At 47.9% G+C, this 23,955-nt stretch overlaps 1 protein-coding gene across 1 annotated transcript in view; it reads left to right on the forward strand.

Annotated features, from left to right (window-relative positions):
- Positions 1-23,955, forward strand: part of LOC131918763 (uncharacterized) — a 168,831-nt gene that overhangs the window by 41,369 nt on the left and 103,507 nt on the right. The window contains 4 exon segments of the mRNA XM_059272965.1: positions 368-571; positions 10,631-10,823; positions 13,395-13,522; positions 23,717-23,917. Coding sequence (XP_059128948.1) covers positions 368-571; positions 10,631-10,823; positions 13,395-13,522; positions 23,717-23,917 — 726 coding nt within the window.

Below are 23,955 nucleotides of genomic sequence, written 5' to 3' on the forward strand. Positions count from 1 at the left end.
TTCCTACCTTTAATAGCAATGCATTCATTCTTTGATTTTTGTTCTGTTTTGTTTTGTTTTTCCAGACAGGGTTTCTCTGTGAAGCAGCTCTGGCTGTCCTGGAACTCACTATGTAGCCCAGGCTGGCCTCAAACTCACAAAGATCCACCTGCCTCTGCCTCCCCAGTGTTGGGATTAAAGGCGTGTGCCACCACTGCTCAGCAACTCTTTGATTGAGTGTGTGTGTGTGTATGTGAAATCTGTCCCTTCCAGGGATGGTACCTTCCTTTCTCCACAGTAGAGCTGCCCCCTTCAAGTCCCCATCAAGTTCTGCTCTGTAGGGCAAAGCACAGGGCGGTGTCCTGATTCTACTCTCCCTCTGTTCCAGCGCGCCTGTCTGGGAGTTCTTAACTACTTCAGATCCGTGGAGCGAACTCTGACAATTAACACTTCAGGCCTTACCTTGGTTTCAGGGAACCTGGTCCCCACTGTGGGAGATAATTCTTGGATAAATATGTCAAAAGGAGGCTTGGGCACCTCGCAAGGCCTAGGTGCTCACCACTATATCCATGGGACACCTGCTGAGCACAAGGTGAGCTATTGGGCTGAGGTTTTATGCCCTGATTAGTATGTCTTCCAAACCATCTTTTCTTAGCATTACAATCAGTTAACACAGGGAAGTAACAGATGGGGAGTCATGTTAAGCTAAATAAACTTGATTGAGAATAACCATTTATAAGTGGGAGCTGGGGGATGGGGACCAGCAGACAAGAGAGGGCAATGAGGGGCATATAAAAATGCTGAGCAGGGGTACCCGAGTGTGGTGACTCTGCTGTAATCACAGTGTGTGGGAAGCTGAGCAGGGTAAGGGGTACCCGAGTGTGGTGACTGCTGTAATCACAGCGTGTGGGAAGCTGAGCAGGGGTACCCGAGTGAGGTGACTCTGCTGTAATCACAGTGTGTGGGAAGCTGAGCAGGGGTACCCGAGTGAGGTGACCGCTGTAATCACAGCGTGTGGGAAGCTGAGCAGGGGTACCTGAGTGAGGTGACTCTGCTGTAATCACAGTGTGTGGGAAGCTGAGAAGGGGTACCCGAGTGAGGTGACTGCTGTACTCACAGTGTGTGGGAAGCTGAGCAGGGGTACCTGAGTGAGGTGACTGCTGTACTCACAGTGTGTGGGAAGCTGAGCAGGGGTACCTGAGTGAGGTGACTCTGCTGTAATCACAGTGTGTGGGAAGCTGAGCAGGGGTACCCGAGTGAGGTGACTGCTGTAATCACAGTGTGTGGGAAGCTGAGAAGGGGTACCCGAGTGAGGTGACTGCTGTAATCACAGTGTGTGGGAAGCTGAGCAGGGGTACCTGAGTGAGGTGACCGCTGTAATCACAGCGTGTGGGAAGCTGAGCAGGGGTACTTAAGTTTTAGATCCACTTGAGCCGTGTGTGCGTCGAGACCCTGTCTCAAAGCTAAGCTAATAAACGCACCCTAACAGTGACCACGTGAGCTCAGGAGAGCAGGAGAGTGGCTCTGGAGCCAATGGGAAGGAAAGAGTTGACCCACAGGGAGGTTGGTTCCATAGGGAGCAGAATGTGAGAAGTCCTTCCCTCTCCTGGCCTGGGTCTCACATGTTCTCACAAAATCCTGACAAGACTCTCTCTGGCAGTGGGACGCACACCCTTTTGTTTTCAAGCCTTTTAAAACAGTGCTAGATTAAGCCAAATGTGGTCATGCATGAGTACAATCCTAGCACCCTGCTGAGGTCCAGGTAGAAATATCTGGAGTTCAGGATCATCTTCCCCCACATGGCTGGGGGCCAGACCTGGCTACAGGAGACTTTCTGACCCCTCTTTCCCAAAGGATACTAGATTAAGCCAGGCACAGTGTTTCACACACAGCCAGTAGTCCAAGTACTCCAGAGGTGAGGATCACGGAGCCCCTCCTGGGTTGTATGGTAGGACTGTCTCGAAAAAGAAGAATTTAAAGGCCAGTAAGATGGCTCATTGGGTAAAGGTGCTTGCTTTCAAGAAATTATGACCTGAGTATAATCCCTAGGGCTAAAATGGTAGTAGGAAAAACTGACTCCTGTAAGTTGACCTCTGACCTTCATACTTGTGATATGTATATGTGCATTTACACACTCTCTGTGGTATGAGCACACACGCACATACAGTACATAAATGTCTTTAAAATGAATTAAACATTTTAAGGAGAATGAAAGTAGATGGACAAATGTAAAAAGTGGAACTTACTTGACTTCAGACAAGTCATATTCTGAACTGTAGCCCCTGACATAAGCCTGCCGCACCTCTAAGACAGGGAATTTTGTTAACTGCTTCGTCACGTGGACAGAGCCTAGACGGCTCTCTCTGGGCCTAGGAGCATAATGACAGCAATGTGCATAACTTAAAATGTCCTACATTTAAACACGCTACATTTAAAATGGGAAGAAACATGTGGAATTAATTTTAATGCAGTTCATGTAACCCCATGTACAAGATACATTATTCTCGCGTGTAATCAATATTAAAAATCAATGGTGAGATAGGACACATACTTTCATTTGAATTCTTTAGAACCTGGCGCATATCATCTACAGAAAGCGTGTTGGCTTGAGGCGACCATATTGGACAGTGCAGCTCTGGATGTTGGGGAATATTTTCTTTTCCTCACCCAGTCCCTTAGAGTCTTCCACCCCGTATCCAGGACAACATTCTCCTCCCCCTTCACCAGACTCCAGCTTCTGCTCTGATTGCCTCATTCCTCAGCTTCCTTCCTCCTCTGAGCTCAATCTCAGGCCCAACTGGCCACTCCTTCATGGGCCCATGGAAGAGGCTCAACACTCACTTCCAACAGACACAAGTGTGTCTTTCTCTTTCCTATGTTGATCCTACCACAGCTTCGATGACAGATACTGTAGTTGAATTTTCCTTTGGGCCATCGGCTCACAAATAATGACATGGAGACTTATTAATTATGAAAGCTTAGGCTTGTTCCTAACTAGCTCTTATAACTTAGATCAACCCATTTATATTAATCTACGGTCTATCACGTGGTGTTATCTCTCTTCTGTCTTGCGCATCCTGTTTCCTCTTTGTGTCTCCTGCGTGCCTCGATTCCTCCTCTTCTTCCTCTCTCTCCCCAGAAGTCCTGCCTATAACTCCAGCCTAGCTATTGGCTGTTCAGCTTTTTATTACACCAATCACAGCAATACACCTCACACAGTGTACACATATCCCACAACAAGATACCATGCTAATAGCGTTTTAAAAACTGTCCTTACAAAAGGTCTTCTCCTGCTTTGTTTGTTCTGAGTTAGAGTGAGGAATGGAAGTAAAAGGGGAGAGGGGAACTGTCTCAGTCAGTGTTCTGTTGCTATGAAGAGACACCATGACCACGGGGACTCTTATAAAAGAAAACATTTCACTGGGGTGGCTTACATTTTCAGAGGTTTAGTCCATTATCATCATGGCGGGACATGGTGGCGTGCAGGCAGACATGGTGCTGGAGAAGGAGCTGGGAGTTCTACATTTTGACCTGCAGGCAACAGGAAGTGAACTGAGACACTGGGTGTGGTGGCTTGAACATATATGAGCCTTCAAAGCCCGCCCCCACAGTGACACACTTCCTCCAACAAGGCCACGCCTCCTACAAATGCCTCTCTGTATGAGCTTATGGGGGCCAACAATATTCAAACTACCGCAGGGGACAAATACCATCCTTCCCTACTAACTGTAGGACCAGCATCGTGGGGCTTTGCAGTATGTCACTTCTGTTCTCTCATAAATAATAGACAGCACACTGAAAACACTCCCAGTGGCTATTGCTTTAGTGTGAGACACCCCAGGCAGGACCTTCTGTCGGGTCTTTAATAGGACCAAATGTTTACACTAGGATGTCCAGCCCTGGGGGTGGGAAGGAGAGGCCCAGATGCCGTCTGCTGCATTCATCTCCTCAAGCCCAGGAACTAAGCAGAAAGACAAGTTAGTTTACTGGAGATGGGTGCAGCTTCCAAGGTGGATGCTTCTTCCCCAGCACATTCCTTCAGCCCCTGTTTTGATCCCACAAGGAACATCTTGGCTAATGTTAATGAGTGTTTACTCAACAATAGTGCTAGCAAAAGAAGTCATCTACAGGGGTTGGGGATTTAGCTCAGTGGTAGAGCGCTTGCCTAGCAAGCGCAAGGCCCTGGGTTCAATCCTCAGCTCCAAAAAAAAAAAAAAAAAAAAAAAAAAAAAAAGTCATCTACAGCCTCTCGGCCACCTTGTCATTTTATGTGCCTGCTTACCATGGCAGGGTAGAAGAAGAAGCCCTGTTGAGGGACTTCTCCTGGTGTTGGGACTTGCCTGTGGCTGGCTCCTCAGCCATGGGAGCCTGGGAGCCCACGGTGAGTTCAGGGTGTGTTGGCAGCAGAAGGCTTTTGAGAGGAAGTGGTGGGAGGTGAGGCCTCTAGACAGAGTGAGCCAGACCACTGGGGGCTCGGCTTTCCTTGGATGTGAGACCGGTTCCTAAGGGAGTGGGAGATGGAGGATTTTAAAGAGAAGAATGTCTCCCTCATTGCTTTATAAGTTTCTCAGGGTCTTTGCCCAAATGTAAACATGATTGCTATTTTGCTGGAAGTCCTTGATGAGTTTCCTGTTCTCCACAAGGGAAGACCAGGCTTCTTGGAGACATTTACAAGGCTGAGCACATCCTGGCCTCTGCTGAACTCAGACCTCACTTCCCTCTGCTGCCTTTAGAATCTCCATGAGGTGGGTGGGGCCTGACCCTCCCCTGACTAGACAGAGCCTCTGGGATCCTCAGTCACTGCCCTCCCCCCCCCGCCCCCCCCCACTCTCTCCTTGGCAAATGTGTATTCTGACTCAAGAGTCCAGTCCAAAAATCTCTCTGGGAGGCCCTTCTTTATATCTCTATGTAGAGCAAGGGCTTCATCTAATGGTTCGTCAGCTTGTCATAGGATCTAGCACAGCTGTGCCCAACTATTGGTTTATCTATTTCCATAGGCTGTGAGCCAATCCTCCCTCCCTTCCTTCCTTCCTTCCTTCCTTCCTTCCTTCCTTCCTTCCTTCCTTCCCTCCTCCCTCCCTCCCACCCTCCCTCCCTTCCTTTCTTCCTTTCTTTCTCCCACAAGTATGCTGACTAATAACTATACTGGGCTCTAGTGTAGGCACGGGGTTATAGCAGCACACAAAACTAGCACAAATTCTCGCCATGAGGGACCTTACCACACAGCAAGAGACATTAAATAAACATAGAATGTGTATCAAATACAGGCTGATTTGGCACCAGAGTTTCCCTAGACCTCCTAGCTCTTGCAGTTGAGTGGGGCTGTGACTAGTTTTGAGCTGTGAGCAGAAATGCCACATGTCAGTGTCGGAGCAGAGCACCAGGAGCTGGTCCACACTCTCTGCTGTCCTCTCCTGCTTCAGCCGGTAGGAGGCGACGGTCACAAGGCAGGAGGGAAACATTGTCACCCTCGGTTGCTGATACAGGGCGACCGCCTAGAGAGCCTCTGCCCTGCAATGGCTCTCTCTGAGTGAGAGGTTCACTTCCAGCCACCGAGCTTTAGAGCTGCTGAAAACGAGGTAACGTGGCCTTTGTGGACCACTGAAGATTGTGAGGGCGCAATGGAGAAAAGTTAAGAAAGGAGAACCGAGAGCGCTGGATTGGGCAGTGGGTGCTCCTGGTGAACATGGAGTGGGCAGTGGGTGTTCCCGGTGAACATGGAGTGGGCAGTGGACGCTCCCGGTGAACATGGAGTGGGCAGTGGGTGCTCCCGGTGAACGTGGAGTGGGCAGTGGACGCTCCCGGTGAACGTGGAGTGGGCAGTGGACGCTCCCGGTGAACGTGGAGTGGGCAGTGGGTGCTCCCGGTGAACGTGGAGTGGGCAAAGGACGCTCCCGGTGAACATGGAGTGGGCAGTGGACGCTCCCGGTGAACGTGGAGTGGGCAGTGGACGCTCCCGGTGAACGTGGAGTGGGGCAGTGGGTGCTCCCGGTGAACGTGGAGTGGGCAGTGGGTGCTCCCGGTGAACGTGGAGTGGGCAGTGGGTGCTCCCGGTGAACGTGGAGTGGGCAGTGGGTGCTCCCGGTGAACGTGGAGTGGGCAGTGGGTGCTCCCGGTGAACGTGGAGTGGGCAGTGGGTGCTCCCGGTGAACGTGGACTGTGCAGTGGGTGCTCCCGGTGAACGTGGAGTGGGCAGTGGGTGCTCCCGGTGAACGTGGACTGTGCAGTGGGTGCTCCCGGTGAACGTGGAGTGGGCAGTGGGTGCTCCCGGTGAACGTGGAGTGGGCAGTGGGTGCTCCTGGTGAGGAGGTGAAGGGGCGAGTCTCACAAAGGAGACACTGTGGGAGGGAAGACCTGAAGGAACTCAGGAAGCAATATGACTGACCGGTAGAGCGCCCAGCAGAGAGAAGGTCAATGCAGAGGCCCCGAGCAGGGCTGTGTCCAGCCCATTGCAGGGAAATCAAGGAGTTCAGTGTGACTAGGGTGGACAAGGGGAAAGCAGCAGGCAATGAGCCTTGAGAGGTGAAGGAAGATTCTTCGCGGCTTTATGAGCCATGGTGAGCATTCTGGCTTGAACTCTGAGCCAGAAGGGAGCCCTTGTAGAGTTTAAACGGAAGTGTGGTGCGGTATAACTTCCACATTACCGCTCATTCTGTTGTTTTGGGAGCAGCCAAAGGGCACTCCAGGGCTTTGCAGAGAGCCATGATAGGAGGAGACCACTTCATTAATCAACTCCAAAACAATGTGTCTGAGAAAAAGCGCCAGTAAACAATGACAGATCCCGGCCCGAAGAGATGGCTCACTGGTTAAGAGCTCTTGTTCTTGCAGAGGCCCTGGGTCCAGTCCCCAGCACCCACATGATAGCTTATACCATCTGTAAATCCAGTTCCAGGGGGGATCTGACTAGTGCCAGGCACACAGAGTACACATACATACATGCAGACAAAACATCCATGCAAAATAAAAATAATTAATCCTTGAATTAAAAAAAAAAAGAAATGGTAGAGTCTGAACATAAGCTCATGTACCATGTGACCATATCTCAGCCAATGGTGGATCACACTCAATGGCCTCAGAAGACTGTTTCTCTCCTAAGCTGAGAAGCGTCTGTTTCGTGGGGACACTGTAACCATTGCGATGGCAGTGTTTGTGGTATGGTGCTGGCAAACCTGTTTCAATGTGCCGATAGCCAAATGTTTATAATTCTGTTATGACTATCTACCACATTGAGTACAGGAATGTGCTGTCCAGATTTACGGCCTACAACCAAGAAGCTGTACCATATATGTAGTAGGCTATATAACCTAGAGTTGTACAAACACATTCTACGGTGGTCGTGCAACAATGGAATGACCTAACAGCACATCAGAACAAAGCAGGCATTAAACAGCGTGTGAGTATGTTAAAGATACAGCCAGAATGACTTCCAGAAGTCCAGAGAGATTCCAAAGCTGTTTTGACCTGAGCACTGGAAGTCTGGAGCTGCTGTCGTCAGCTGAGATTTGACTGGGAAGGTCAGAATCTCACGTAGGACTTGGGAAGTTGGAGGTGCTTACTGGATGCTCACGTAACAAAGTGAAGTGGGACATGGATTTGTTGTTGTTGTTTGAGACAGGGTTTCTCTGTGTAGTCCTAGCTGTCCTAGAACTAGCTCTGTAGGCCAGGCTGGCCTTGAACTCAGATCCATCTACTTTGCAAAAAGACCCAAAGCTCACATTAGTAAGTAGGAGCAGGAACCACTTTGGGTGTAAAACCAATGGCAGCCACTAGTTTTCCTGTAGTTACTTTCTTCCTCAAATAGTTACCCCGGTCTCAGTTAACAGCCAGACTTTAAATATGCATGAATCATTCCAAAGGTCGTATTATTTCTTACTCAGACACTAATTACTGCCTCCCTTTCCTGCCACTCCTCCAAGAACAATACGGCAGGACCAACTTTCTAGACCACAAAGGAAGCCTTTAGAAAGAGGGTCTTTCATATGACCATGAAAACTTAAAGGTGAGGGAAGTAAGCAGCATGGTAAGGGAACCATGACCCAGGCAGCGACTGGGTTAGTCACCTTTGTGCAGCTGGGACCAAAACGCCTCAGAGTACAACTCAAAGATTCTCAGGAACCCTACGTTAACGGTGACGCAGTTGAAATAGTTCTTGATTGGATAATTTCCTGGGGCGGCCACGACAAAGAACACCAGAGTGAGTGAGTGGTTCATGGCAGAAATGGACGTCACAGTTCTGGATGCCACATGTCCAAAGCCAAAGTATTGGCAGGACCACACTTTCTTCAAAGACTCCAAAAGATAGCCCTCCATGCCTCTTCCAGCTTCTGGGAGTTTCAGGCAATTCCTGCCATTCTTTGGCTCTTCTTCTCCCCTACCCCTTCCTCCTTTCTCCCCCTTCCTCTTCCCTATCTCCCCTCCCCCTGCTCCTCCTCTCTTCCCCCTTCACCCCTACCCTCCCCATTTTTGAGTGAGGCACTAACAGTACCTAGCAGGTACTAGGACCTCACACAAGCGAGGCTTATTCTCTCCCACTGAACTACATCCCCATCTCTCCTCTCCAGCTTTTAGTATTTTATTTCAAGACTAGGTCTCACTAAATTGTTCAGATCGGTCCATGGCTTGTGATTCTCCTGTCTCTGCCTCTGGCGTAGCTGGGTTCACAGGTGTGTGCCACTTGGACATTCCTGCACTCACAGATGAATCGTGCTAAGCTTTGGGGCCTCTCCCCTCAGTGTCCAGCTCCCAATTCCTTCTTTTAGTGAGGACACCACTTGTTGGATGAGAGCCCACTCTAACCCGGTAGGATGATCTCTTACTTTATTTCTGTAGAGACCCTGTTTCCAAATAAAGTCTTGTTCAAAGATTTCCAGGTGTACTCGAATTTGGGGGACATTACCCAACACAGTAAATTGCTGTGACTTGAGATTGCTAATGCATTTTGGAGGAACATAAAGAACTAAACATTACTTGACTTTGTGGATGTGTCAGAGAACAGTTTTTGGGAATCCTCATCTTCCATCTTCGAGGCAGCCCCTCTGGTTTCTGCAGCTGTACAGCTTACTCAGGCCCACTGGCCCGCAAGCTCCCAGGCAGTTCTGCCTCTGCTCCCCATCTCTAGGTAGGGGAGCTGGGATTACAGACGTGTGCCATTACATCTGGCTTTTTTTCACATGGGTTCTGGAGATCTAACTCAGGCCATCAGATTTTCTTGGTTACTGCTTTACCCACTGGGCCTTTCCAGCCCAGAACTCACAGAATTAAAACAAACATGTTTTGAACAGCTAATGTTTATGAATCCAACGTGCCCCGCCCATGTGGTGTTCCGTATTCCACACAATCAGCATAGTGTAGACATGATGTGAGCGGGAGATGGAGACTGATCAGATTCGGCTGCAGCCTCAAGGCAGTCATTCTGGAAAGTCCTTGCTGGAGGCCGGAAGTGCAGAAGAGAACTCCCGTTTCTGTTGGTCATCGTCTAAATGTCACTCCACAAAAGACTGCAAGTGAGTGACAGAGACTGAGCAAAGGCACCTGGGCACCTGGTTGGGCCAACTGGACCAACTCATCTCCCTTTCTACACCTCACCCCAGTTTCTGCCGTAAGTCCTTTTAAAAGCCCAGGGCAGCATCTGATTGTAGCCTGTTTCCTGGGACCCACCCTGCTCTGTGGGAGCCCGGCTCCCTCTCCCTTTTAAGCTGCCCACTGTGAGTCTGTAAGAAGTTCCCCCACTAAAATTCTGTGGTCCATGAATCTCCTTGTTTGGATTTCTAAGACAAGACCAGGAAAGCCACTGACTCAGGGTGGCTTTGGTGGCTGCAGAGTTTCTCAGCTTTTGGTGGGCTTAGCCGGGAGTGGGGAAGGCAGAGAAAGTCTCCATCATTCTCAAAAACACCCCAATATTTCCCTATCATGATGTCCTACCCTTCCCATTTTGTTATTGACTCAAGAACAGCTGAGTGGTTCAACCAGGGTAAGTATATCCTGGCAGTCCTCTGCCCAGCCTGTGACTTCAAAGGCCCCCTAAATCCTGGACCACTGAGTGTCCTGTTCCAGTTGCTCAGGAATTAACTAAAAAGACAAACTAACATTCTTTGTCCATAAGTGAGGGTGTGTGTGTGTGTTAGAAACAAGTTCAGGGGCACAAAGAAAGAGACCACTACTCCAATTAAAGTGCCTTGACAAGGCAGAACTTCACTTTTGTTCAGAAGCATGTGTTACTCGTACAAGTGGAAAAGCAAGCTTGTCTAGACGGCACATTCACTCCGTCTTCATTTAATGCAGGCAACTGTGTCTTGTCCCCATTAGCTGGGGACCAAACTCACAGTCTTTCATGAAGGAAAGAGGGAAGAGGTCAGCCCTCAAGTCTCTTAAATTATGAGAATGCAGCAGACCTTTTTACCAGGTGGGAGGATTAGAACATTTGCATAAAGGTCTTATAAGGTGGAGAAAATGAAAATATTGAAATTCTTTGCAGTAAACAAAAGTTTGACAGTGTTTGACAGAAGACTATATATAATTCAGCTCTTCCCCTGTGGTTGGGCCCCAGCAGCCCGCTGTGTGGGAGAGGAAACCCACTGCCTGGGCCGTTTGGACTGACAAAATATAACTCTCCCTTTTCCGGTAACTTTGAGGTTTGGCCTTCCTCCCCCAGGTCCATGGCGGGCAATTCCTGGAGTTCTCGGAAGCTGAAAACCAGGATGACTTCCACAGCATGCAAGCTGGCTGTGTCCACACTCAGGACCAGCTCGGCCTGTATGTCATGTATGACGAAGCCTTGCAGGATTTGAAGGCTCTGGAGTCAGAGCTTCTGCTCATTGCCAGCTATTTCATTGAGAAAGAAAAAAGTAAGGAGGCAGATTAAAAAAAAAAAAGTCACCTGCCCAGGGCTGGGGATGGAGTTCGATGGTAGAGTACTTGATTGGTGTGCACAAGGCTCTTGTAGATCTCCAGTACTGAAAACAAACAAACAAACAACAAAGACACACTCCAATGACCAAACAATAGCATTAAAACTTGAGTAAGCATTCACTCCCCTTACCCAAGTGTGTGCATGCGTGGGGCTCAGTTCTCTTTGTGATCGAGCTGTGCTCTTTAGGGGATCGGTTGTAATTCTTGTGGTTGTTAAACTCCGTATTACCCAGGGAACGTTCTACATCGCCCCTGGGTAGAAGGGAGGTGGTTTGGGACCCTGGGGTGAGCAAAGGGAGCAAGTGCAGTGAATGATGTTTCTCCTGAGCCAACTGACGCTGGGGAGACTGAATTTAGAAGCAGAGACGTTGCTGGGTTCCTAACAGGAAACCATGGGCATACAAGGGGATCCGGCTAAGTGATGCCAGACAAGCCCCAGGAGGACTCATGACCTGGGCTAACCAAGCAACGCATAGTCACTATTCTTGCCTCTTTTGGGCATGATCACCTAAACTTCCAATTTTAAAAGTAAGGAAGGTAAGGCTATTTCTCATTAGCGTTTCCTATTGCACTTAGAAAGAGCTGAGACTGTCTAGACACACTGCAGCCCAGGATGGGGAGTTTAGAAGGCATATATATATATAATGTAGACTGTGTCAGAAGATGATTCACCTTCATCCTGTTAGAAAATGCTTCTCGAAGAATGTCTGGCAACTGACTTTCAGAACCCAGGCGGAGTTAATTTAATATGACGCTGAACAAATAAGAACACGCAGTTGTTGCTACAACTGTGACTATCTGAATCAGGCACCGAACATTCTAGAACATTTCATTTCACTCTTAGCTTTTATTTTCACTGGTTATGTTACATACACCTTGTGCCCATATTAATTGATAATCCCCTGTAACTATTTCTGTCTGCTGAGAACTTAATTCGGTTGAAACACGTGTAACCACAAGGACATCTTTCCCTGAAGCTGGCTGGTAGGACTATTGTCAACCATTGTGAAATGGTCTCCCAACTGCTGCCTGAGAGCACCATCAACAGAGCCCGTCTCTTGCTAAATCCCCGTCACGGAGTCAGGAATTATTCAGTGCATGTGTCAGTACCTGGATGTTTCTTGCTTTCTAGTATTATCTCCCGAAGCAGGCCACTTACAGATTGGAAGCAATAATCATGTTGGTGGTGATGCTAACACTAATCCAAATAGAAAATATTTCTGCCAAATGGTGATGATGATTAACTTTACCGATGTAAGGTGGCAATTAATATAATTAAGGAACACCTTAGAAGGCTCTCTGGAGATTTTTGACATAGTTAACGTTAATGAAAATAATAGGGCTGGGGAAATGGCTCAGTCATCACTAGTGCTTGTCTTGCAGTCACGAGGACCTAAGTTCATCCCCCAAGCCCCCAAGCTGGCCATGGTTGCCAGCACTGTAGTACCTGGTCGGGGGGCTGAGACAGGAGGGTCCCTAGGCTTGGCGACCAGTCAGCTTATCCTACATGGTGAACCTCAGGTCTCAGTGAAAGAACCCAAAACACGTCCCCAAAAGGTAGAGGCTCCTGGGGAACTACACTTTAGGTTGACCTCTTGATCTCTTGTGCACACTTGACACACACACACACACACACACACACACACACACACACACACACACAGAGAGAGAGAGAGAGAGAGAGAGAGAGAGAGAGAGAGAGAGAGAGAACATTCATGTACATTCATCTGAGTTGTTAAACACCAGAGGCCAGTTTATGAAAAGGGAAAAATGTATGTTCTGCCTTTAAAGCTGTAAATTCAGGGGCGTTTTGGCACAGATTTCATGTCAACTGGTTTGATTTCTAAACAGTCTTTAAAGGGTTGGGATGTAGTTCAGTTGGTACAGTGCTTGCCAAGGATGCAGGAAGCCCTGGGTTTCATCCCCAGCACTGCGTGGACATGGTGGACATGTCTGTGATGCTGCCGGGACTCAACTCCTTTGGTAGAGATAGAAAGGTCAGAAGTTCACCCGCAGCTACATGAGACTCTGACTCACAACAACAAAAAATTACTGAGCTAGGGGTGGTGGTGCACATGCGTAATCCCAGCCCTGGCCCTCAGGAGGCAGAAGTAGGTGGATCTCTGTGAGGTTCAGGCTAGCCTGATACATAGTGAGTTCTAGGCCAGCCAGGGCTACATGGTGAGGCCCTGTATCCAAAAGAGGCTCGGGGGTGGGGGGTGGGGGGGGTGGGGGGGTAGGGGGTGGGGGATGGGGGATGGGGTGGGGGAATTACTAAAATTAGTCTTTAAATTTAGAAAGTAAAAACAAAGCTTCTGTTGATTTGGAAGTCAACAAGTGTGGACTTCAGGCCTGGCCTTTGCAGGTGGCTCCCTCAGTTGACTTTGGGGAGTCCCAGTCGCCAGCTCAGATCTACTCCTGAGGTGGAGCCGATAGTCTCCATGTTCCTCAGAGAAGGAGCGTTTGAGAAGGCCTGTCTCTAACCATTCCCACTGGCTTCTTCCCAGGTCACAGAGAGGATAGCAAGTCAGAGAGCAGCCAGCGCTGGGACTGGGCCCACGCCGGTGTGGACAGATTTGCCGTGCTGTATGACCTGTGGACCTGGGAAGCGAATCTTCTAGAGAGCAAACGCCAGGTATGACTTCTAGAGGGCAAACGATCTCTAAAAGGTCTGTTTGCCCACCGTGACGGTATACACCTGGAATCACAGCACCCAGGAGGCTGAGGCAGAGGGTTGCTGCAAGTCTGAAGGCAGCCTGGACTACACTTCCAGGCCAGCTGGCTGCACACCAAGACTCTCTCAAACAAAAAACAAACAAAACTACACGTCAAAATCCGCTTGCACCAAGACTGGTTTGTTGTTGTTGTTGTTTAATTTTGTTTTTGTTGTTCTTCAGCTGAGACTTTCAGGGATGCTCTCAAGAAAGCAAATAAATAAAGCACCAATTAATTCACTTAAATTTATTGCCTACATAATTTGAACACTGTGCGTGTGTGAGCCACTGAAGACTGACCCCAAGGCCGTGTTCACTCTAGGCAAATTTTAGGTTTATTTTATTTTGTATGTATGTTTTGCCTGCATGCATGTATGAATACCACATGTATGCCTGGTGCCCTTGGAGGCCAGAAAAGGGGATCAGATCCCCTGGAACTGGAGTTACAGATGTGAGCCACCACATGGGAGCTGGGAATCAAGCTCCCTGTCTTCTTCTGCAAGAACAACAGCTGCCCTAAACTGCAGAGCGTCTCCCCACTCCTCCTTTTACTTTTTATTCTGAGACATGGCTCACTACGTTGCCCAGGCTGGCCTTAAACTAGCTCTGTAGCCCAGGCTGGCCTTGAACGTGCAGTTCTCCTATATCAGCTTCCTAAGGAGCTGGAATTACAGTTAAATTTTATTTTCCTTGTGGTTCTTCACCACAAAAAAAATGAAATATGAAGGATACTACTTTATCTTGCAGGCATAATTTGTTAGAGGGCTCTGTGATTCAGGCTCTTCCTAGTATGTGGATGCTGTTAGTAAGAGCAGGTGGTGACCGCTCACACTCATAACCCAGTCATAGAGACAAGCCTAAACAGAGGGAAACTGACTGACCAGTCACAGCCGCTAGACTGTGCTAGTGGGTGAAAGCCACGACGCAGGGAGTGTTGAGCACAGTAGTCAGGACAGCAGGGGGTGCTGAGCACAGTAGTCAGGACAGCAGGGGTGCTGACCAGAGTAGTCAGGACAGCAGGGGTGCTGAGCACAGTAGTCAGGACAGCAGGGGTGCTGAGCACAGTAGTCAGGACAGCAGGGGTGCTGAGCACAGTAGTCAGGAAAGCAGGGGGTGCTGAGTACAGTAGTCAGGACAGCAGGGGTGCTGAGCACAGTAGTCAGGACAGCAGGGGCTGCTGAGCATAGTAGTCAGGACAGCAAGGGTGCTGAGCACAGTGGTCAGGACAGCAGGGGGTGCTGAGCACAGTAGTCAGGAGGCTGAATACAAAGCAAAGATTGCAATCTGCTAACTCACCAAGCACATCGTCAGAGCTTCGCATCTTGGTAAGAAATGTAACTTGCAGGTGGATTGGTCTGCATTCTTTGGTCCTCCCATCAACACCTACCAACAGGAGAGGCTTTACAAAGGTCTCTTTTATTTTTATTATGTGTGAGGGGGCTATGTGCACCTGAGTGCCCATGTCTGTGGAGGCCTGTGGTAGGAGATCTCTTGGAACTAGAGTTAAAGGCAGTTGAGAGCCACCTGACATGGGTACTGGGAACTGAACTCAAGTCCATGCAAGAGCAGCAAGTTCTTTTACCCATGGAGTCAGCTCTTACCTCTCTAGTCCCATGCTAAGATTTTGTTGTTGCTTGTTTTTGTTTATGTTTTTATCAAAATTAAAATTTTACCCTGCTACATGCTGTTTTGGAGATGTATAGATACATATGGGAGATGACTCCCATCGTTAAGACATTTAGACTCTAAGGGAGGTATTAGGGTCTTGCCTGTACAATGGTTTCACAAAGGTAGACCATCCGAAAAGTCCAAGGGTGCCTATGACAGCAGTGGGCTTACTGTTTAAAGGCAGCTGGATAGATGCTCGCCGTTGATGTTTAGCTCGGCAGTGGTGGCACACGCCTTTAATCCCAGTGCACAGGAGGCAGAGGCAGTGGATCTCTGAGTTCAGGGCCAGCCTGGTCTACAGAGGGAGTTCTAGGACAGCCAGAGCTATACAGAGAAACCCCGTCTCGAAAAACAAAAACAAACAAAATACTGATGTTTTAGTACCATAAAAGTTAAAATACATTTCTACAAGTCATAGAAAAGGAGAAATTCATGATCTATAAAAGTTTATCCAGTCTCTAAGCACAGCATCCGTGTAACAGGGGCACATTCAAGAGCTGGGGGACATCAGTGGAAAGAGAGATTTGTCTCATCTGGGAACTGTCATTAAGTCTTCCCAGAGCGACAGATGCTTAATCTCACCACTAAGATTCATAAAATGTTTGGCAGAGAAAGACTCCTTTGTTGTTGTTTTTGTTTTGTTTTGTTTTGTTTGTTTGTTTTATTGAGACAGGGTTTCTCTGTGTAGCCCTGGCTGTCCTAGAACTCACTCTGTAGACCAGGCTGGCCTCAAACTCAGAGAGATCCACCTGCCTCTGCCTCCCTAGTGCTGGGATTAAAGGTGTGTGCAGCTGCCGCCCATCAAGAAAGACTCTTAAGCCTAAGAAATGCCTATGGGAGTGTCCCATGGGACATGGCCTGTTGGAATCATTCCTTGGCAGAGTGTGAATGGCTGGGATTTACATATCAACCTGTTTTAGGTACAGTTGGGTAAGGACTTGTAAATCATTGGTTTTAAAGTTTATTGGATAACTTGGGTTTCTTGAACTCTTCCTACTTATAATCCATTTTGCCTAAGAAAACCTTACACAACTCCAGGCATATACCTATATACAACAGATATACAAATCAAACATTATTAGTAATGAATCATAAAAAAATTAAAAATAATTCTTTGGCACATTGTGGTTCTACCTCTTATTATGAACAAAAGTAAGTACAGAGTGAGTTCTTGGACAGCCAGAGCTGTCACACAGAAACCCTGTCTCAAAAAAACAAAAACTTCCATACTAATGAAATGGCTCTCCTTGCTTGTCTACTACAATCCGATTCAATGATATCTGACATGCTGAGAAACGACAGTAGGAAAATAGTAAAAATCATTTTTGTTTTCCACAATTAAGACAGTATGCTTTCATCAGAGCCAAATACTTATATGAACAGTAAAATGCTGCAGTTTATAACATGCAATGGTATCAGTTCTCAGCAGGGTGCTTTAGGGGGTGTTCTTTAGTGCTGTATGCAGGATGACTTTAACAGTGTACGTGTTGTGTGTTCAGAACTCAGCCTGCAGGGAAGTTGCAGGATGCAACACGGGTGAGCGTTGCTGTTATCAATTTGGTTTTGAGCTAATTTTCGGTTGTGCACTCAGAAACCTTAGCCCTGTGTGTGTGTGTGTGTGTGTGTGTGTGTGTGTGTGTGTGTGTGTGTGTGTGTGATCTCTATATCCAGTTACATGAGGAGGTTGTGAGGCACAGTTTGAGAAGCTGGAGACGTGAGAAGAACCGTAGACGAGAAACGTGATGGCAGCTTTGTTTTCCATGGCTGTCTTGGTGTGAGCATGGAGGATGCATTGCATAAGAACTCTCTAGAGAAGAGGTCACCTCCAGTGCTGATCTGGAGAGTTAGAGGGGACCTGATACTAAGGATGTGAACATGAGAACAGGAAATGGGAACAGAGGGTTTCACTCTGAAGGGGGCATGGTAGGAGTTCAGGATTGGATCTGGGTTTTGGAATGAGAGCGTGTAGAGAGGGCTTCCCAGAGTTCAGGAGGAAAGCTCCTGACTGAAGCAGAGTACAGGAGTGAGGGCATCCTTAAAGACGACTATGAAAGTGTACTCCAGACGCAAGTCTCTGAGCGGGGTTGGCAAGTAGGTCTGGAGCCAAGAGGTAGATGCAGGCTGAGACTTGACCGTGGATGTTGAACCACAGCGGTGAGTGGGAGAGGTTGGAGAGTCTGAGTGGGCCCTGGTGACACCCATTTTTATGGGGCAGGCTGTGGAACAGAAGGAGTAGCCGAAGACACTGAAGCCAGATAAGGAAGAAAGTTTTGTCAGAGCCAACAGGAAAGAGTTGGCGGTTGCCCAGTGACGTGGAGCACAGTGAAATATTGAGGAAGACAAGCCCTCAAAGCCCCAGTGCTCGGCCAGTGGCAGGCAGCTGTGAGGGACTCCTCAGGAGGTATGGGAGCGGGTGGGGGAAGCATACTACCACAGCTGTGGTGTGGTCTGAAAACCAGGAAGTGGAGGTGGTTTCTTTTAACTGTTTTTGTAGTTGAATAGACGGCTAGCGATTTTATCTGTCCTATGGTCAGTTCCTCATGGAGACGTATGTAGGCCACTGGTCATTTGGAAACAACTGTCTGGCCTGAGAAGGGGTGAGCCTCGGACTCTGGAAGAAAGTTTTCACAGATAACCCTGACCTGCCAGTTAAAACTGATCAACTTGCAGTAATTGCCTGTATTAAATGTAAACAATGCAAATTCATTGCTCCAGTCACAAGCTTTAAGTGTGTGTGTGTGTGCGCACGCCTCAGGCAGGACTCAATGGCAATAGAATCGAAGGGCAGAAAGACAAACCCAAGCGCTCCCGTCCTGACTGCAGTTCATTCCGTTCTAAGCTATCAATGCTGCCTGCTAGCTCCTTCCAGGGTATATGAAACTATTTTAATTTAAAACAATCGTTGAGAATATCCCCCTCCATCCTACCCTGAGAATCAGTTCCCTGTAGAAACTGAGCTTTCTGGGCCAACATTGTAGAAATTCTAGCTGAAGAGCAGTCTTAAATGGCTAAGGCAAATTTCCATCTGAGGTACAATTGACCCCTGACCCCTGCACTGACTGTACTGCCAGGCCTCCTTGGCTGCTTTCGATTGTTAAATATATCGGTATCACCACGTAAGGAGTTCTGGGACGTATTAGGTTATCAATTGTTAAGTATATCGGTATCACCACGTAAGAAGTTCTGGAACGTATTAGGTTATCGATTGTTAAATATATCGGTATCACCACGTAAGAAGTTCTGGGACGTATTAGGTTCTTTTGAGTCCTTAAAATAGCCACTGTGCGTATGAAGACTCACGAAATCAGAACTGATGTCAGCTTAAGTGGCCTGGGGGACTAGAGAGGCCGGAGAGTAGGTATGGCAGCTCCGAGGTCCTGCTGTCCTATCTCCTACCTCCCCACGGTCACCAGACCGAGTCTACGGTGATTTGAACTCATGTATGCAGCACTGACATGATTTTCATGTATTATCCCTGTGACGAGGGGGAGCGGTTCTGTGGCAAGTTGTGTCTAGCACTGTTTTTCTGTTTGACACTTTGGTGTGACCTAAAACGCTTTGAAAGTTACCATAAATCTCAGATCTTACAAATAAGATCAACCCAGTAAAATAATCTCCCAAGGAAGATAAATCTAGGGAGGCTTGATGTTATTAATTTTGCCTGTTTTCCCAATTTCTCCAATGTTTCCCTGCTACTCTCCCTGGGTGCTTTGTACCACTTTGCTGAGAGCTGGCCCTTTGACACACAGAGGTGACATTTGACAGGTTAGGAAGACTTCTCGGGCAAATACCAGCCTGGAGTTTAAATAGAAATGGACAGTTAGCAAGCAGATAAGAAATAGAGCCAGTGAGGCAGAAGGATCATGCCCCACCCTCGCTAGGAAGGAATTCATAATAAAATTATGCAGCGATCCACCTGAGACCTTCTCTCAGCTGAACCTAAAGGGTGAAGAGATGTTATTATTAGTTTAAGTTACACTTCCCTTCTCAACAGATAAAATATTGCAACATTTGGGACATACTCACTTTAAAGGAGTGTTTGTTGTGTATCTGAAACTCAAGGTTGGTGGGATGTCCTGTACTCTTCCTTATCTGGGGAGAGCAGGGACGTAGTTGTGACTCAGCAGGCATGCCACAGCCCACGTCAGACAAGTCAGACGACAACATGGGGGACTGAGCTCCCTCCTTTTCTCATGTGAGTTCCAGGGCTTGAACTCAGGTCCACCAACTTGGTGGCAGATGACTGAGCCATCTTGCCTGCCTGGTCAGCCTATGTTCTTATTCACCGACTCTGGGAACTTTATTATCAAGAGTGAACGTTTGATTTAGCGTGGCCCTCTGTAAGCTGGCCTCACCGGATGGGGATCACCAGAAAGGACTCTCCCCCTAGTCAACTTTCCCTCTTCAAATAACCAACAATTGGGTTCTTTGTCCAAAACAGGTCAAGAAGTTTAAATACCATAAACCAGCTCCCAGGATTGCCCTGGTCCAGCCAAAAGGGTTCACTTTGGGCCAGCATGAATTAAAGAAGTAAACGCTTCTTCCCTCACCTCTCCCTGGGATGGCTGAGCGGCACTTTCTGCCTGTCTAGTCATTCCTCCTCCATTTTCCGTCCTTTCTGTTCCTTGACAGTTGGCTGTTATTCCAGAGGGGCTCTTGGGTGAGGGAATCTGGCCTCTTAGACCACCACTGCTCTTCATTTTCTGTGGGATGAACTTAGGGACAGGGGGATGACCATCTGTCTTCACTTCTGACTCTATGCTATGTAGTGTGTGTTTTTAACCCCTGGCACACCTTCCGTGGTAGCCTGGGCTTCTGGCTCCTTTTGGTGTTTTCCTGTTCATACTCAAGCTCGATTTGGCACCTTTCCAGAACAGTCGTCCACAAAGTTTAAGCGCCATGGTAATCACTTTTTCCCGGCACTGTGATGAAATGCCTAAAAGAAGCAATTTCAGGGAGGAGGGATTTGTTTCAGCTCCCACGTTGAGCAGATGTAATTCATCTTGATTTGGAAGGCATGGAGGCAACAGGAGAAAGAATATAGCCTCCTCACATCTCAACACCACAGGAAGTGGAGGTGGGACAGGAAGTCACACTGGGCTGCAAACTTCAAGGCCCACACCACGAACTCCACTTCTTCCACCTCTCAAAGCTTCCATAGCTTCTCAAAACTGGTTCCCCCATCTGGAGCCCAAATGCTCAAACCTATGAGCCCATGGGGGATATTTTACATGCAAAGCACCATGGGTACTAGCTGAAGAATCCCATTTCACCCTCCTCGAGCCTTGGCGTTGGGCAGGCAGATGTGAACATCTCTTCATGGATGACACCCGACTCCTAGTGCCTGTTCACTCTTGAGTGTTTAACATTCTGGGGTAAAAGAGGAAAAAAATCTTTCTCCTCTGCGCTTGGCAGTTCTGTGCCTGGGCCCTGGAAAATAAACAGATGAAAGACAGTGTTGACTGTGTGTACAAGTGGAGGATTTCAGAGACTGGGGACTCAGAGACGCAGGCGTGTGAAGAGCTAATGTTCCAGTCAATAAATAGGCAGATGAACTGAGCAGACCGTTCTCAAAGCGGAAGCACAGTAGCCACTACATATTTCCTTTTTTCACTGCCTTTTACTTACTTTGCCCGTGTGTGCCATGGTGCACATGTGAGGTCGGAGGACGGCTTGCAAGAGTCAGCTCTCTCCTTCCGCCATGTCAGCAAGCTCCAGGGATTAAGCCCCAGGCGTTAGGTTTGGCTACAGGTGTTCTTAACCACTGAGCCATCTCCCTGGCCCAAACAACCATTTCAAAAAGTTATTGATGAGGGAAATGCAAGTTAGAACTACTTTGAGATTCCACCTCAGGCCCTTCGGAACGGCTAACTCAAGAGAACACGTGACATGGAACGCTGGCGAGGCTGCGGGGACAGCGGAGGCCTTAGACTGTTGGTGGCAGTGTAAACTGATACAGCCACTGTGGGGGGTTTCTCAAAACATCTAAAACAGAACTACCCTGTGACCCAACTGCAGCACACTCCTGAGCATGCACCCAAAGCGCTGTAAATTCCACAGCGAGAACATGGAATCAGCCTAGATGTCCATCAACAGATGGACACGTAATAAAAAATGTGGCACATGACACAACGAAATTTTATTTGACCATAAAGGAAAACGAAATCAAGCTCTTTTGCAGAAAAAAAAAGTAAGAATTGTGTTAAACAAACATCTCAGAAAGATGCATGTCTGTTTTCGCTCATCTGCAAATCCTGGACTTTGAATTTTTGTGTGTGGGGATGGGTGTTTAGGACACGGAGCCAGAAAAGGGACAATGAGATGGAGAAGGAGAGAGGGAGGGGGTAAAATCAGTCATAAAATGATGTGTCACAAAAGCAAACGTGGGGGGCACTGTGGGGAAGAAGGCCCACAAAGGGGAGCCAGGGGGAGGAGGAGAGGAGGGGAGGAGGGGAGGAGCAAAAACAATGTATGGAAATCACGGCCCATGATTCCTGTATGTGTGTACGCATGTGTACGTATTTATGTGTGTGGATACACGTGTGTACAGGTGCTCATGATGTGTGTGCATATGGAAGGCAGGTGTCCTGTTCAGATGCCATGTATGTTCTTTTGGAGACAGGGTCTCTCATTGGCCTAGAACTCACCAAGCAGGCTAGGCTCGCTGGCCAGTGAGCCCTGGCTCTGCCTGCCTCTGCCTCCCCAGAGCTAGCATTACCAAGGGACACCACTATGCCCAGCACATTTTTAGTGTGGACTCAGGATCAGCTCAGGCCCTTGTGCTTGCAAGTCTAGTCCTATATTGACTGAGCCGCCTCCTCAACCCCTGTTAGTTAACTTTCAAAACCAAAATCAAACATAAATAAAAACAGAATGTGTAGCTGGAGTTTTCTCTCCAGGTCCCACCAAGCCCCGGCAGTCCGACAGCCCACTTACAAAATAAACACACAGATGCTTATATTATTTACAAACTGTATGGCCGTGGCAGGCTTCTTGCTAACTGTTTTTATATCTTAAATTAACCCATTTTTATAAATCTATACCTTGCCACGTGGCTCGTGGCTTACTGGTACCTTACATCTTCCTTGTCCTGGCGGCAGCTCCAGGCAGTCTTTTCCTTTCCTTTCTGTTTCCTCAATTTTCCTCTCTGTTAGTCCCTCTTATACTTTTTGTCTGGCTATTTGCCAATCAGTGTTTTATTTATATAGAGTGATATCCACAGCAAGAATGTGTGGATTTATAAAAGATAAATCATTAGAAGAAGCAAAGACGGGTGGGCTGCCGAGAGGAGGCAAGTGAGCCCCCAGGAAGGGATACTCTTGAACCTGCTGAGCTGCTGTGGGCTGTGCATTGTGCTCCAGGTGCCCAGCTTTGTGAGCTGTCACCCATGCTGGGGTGGCTTTGGTGACACAGCTGTCTTTGAGTCATTTCTGCTCCTGTAAGTGACCCCTCCCCCATATTCCTATAAGTAACCCCCATAAAACTCATTGGTTTACAAGCTGGGCTTCAGTGGTATCTGTACTTCGGTCTGTCATCTGTTTAAAAAAAAAAAGATATATCATATAGTACTCTCACTTGACAATAGTATTAAAATAATAAAAGATGCAGATAGAGCTAGGGGTCTGTATGCTGTGGTTGGAATTTTCTCCAGTCCCGCTCAGCCCTCGCAGTCCCGCAGTCCACTTATAAAATAATCACTTAAAAGCTTATATTACTTATAAATTATATGGCCATGGCAGGCTTCTTGTTATCTAGTTCTTATATCTTAAATTAACTCATTTCTATTAATCTATACCTTGCCACCTGGCTCGTGGCTTAACGGTATCTTACATCTTGTTTCTCATGGTGGTGGCTGGCAGCGTCTCCTCATTCAGCCTTCCTGTTCCCAGAATTCTCCTCTCTCTTTGTCCCGCCTATACTTCCTGCCTGGCTACTGGCCAATCAGCACTTTGTTTATTAACCAATCAGAGCAACACATTCAGAGCATACAGAACATCCCACAGCAGTATGCCATGCTAGCAAGAGTCATACATTGTAGAGAAGTAACCAGGCTAAGGAAAGAGGGTGGGCCTCTAGGAACGGCAAACATCTGGAGTGTTGTCTCATTGGAGCTTGTAATTATGGTGGAGCAGCGCTATCGACCACATGGCGTTCCTTTGGTCTGTAAAGAGAAGGGAAAGGAAGAACAAAAGGAGATGGTCAAACTCAAGACTGGGTCCAGCTCCACAGCGCGAGCTCCAGCTCTTACCCTCGTCACTCTGTGGGTTTGCTAACTGAACCAGCTCTTACTCTATCTGCCCGTACCCCAACCACTAGCTACCCAGAACTTTGAATGTCTATCTTCTGCTAAGGCCCCAGGGCTTGTCAAAGCCCAGGTGGAGCTTCCCATCTTAATTGCTGGCCCCAGAGCTGCCCCTGCTGTTTCCTGACCATCGACTTATTTTCAGCTTCTCGATAGCTACCTTGAAGCCTACCGGCACACGTTGGACCCCGAGGAGCGGTTCACTTTAGCACAAGCAATGACTGACATTATACACCGGCGCCCCAAGTTTGATCTCAGCCACTCGTATTTCACTAAGGCCTACCAAGATGACTGTACGTGCCTGAGGCTTCACCGGCAGCTAGTGAGGGGCGTCCTCAGCCACCACGTGAGTAAGGCCTTCAGCTCCATCTAAGAGGATGGAAG

Source organism: Peromyscus eremicus, chromosome 8b, assembly GCF_949786415.1.
Source record: "Peromyscus eremicus chromosome 8b, PerEre_H2_v1, whole genome shotgun sequence".
In the NCBI taxonomy this organism is placed as follows: domain Eukaryota; kingdom Metazoa; phylum Chordata; class Mammalia; order Rodentia; family Cricetidae; genus Peromyscus; species Peromyscus eremicus.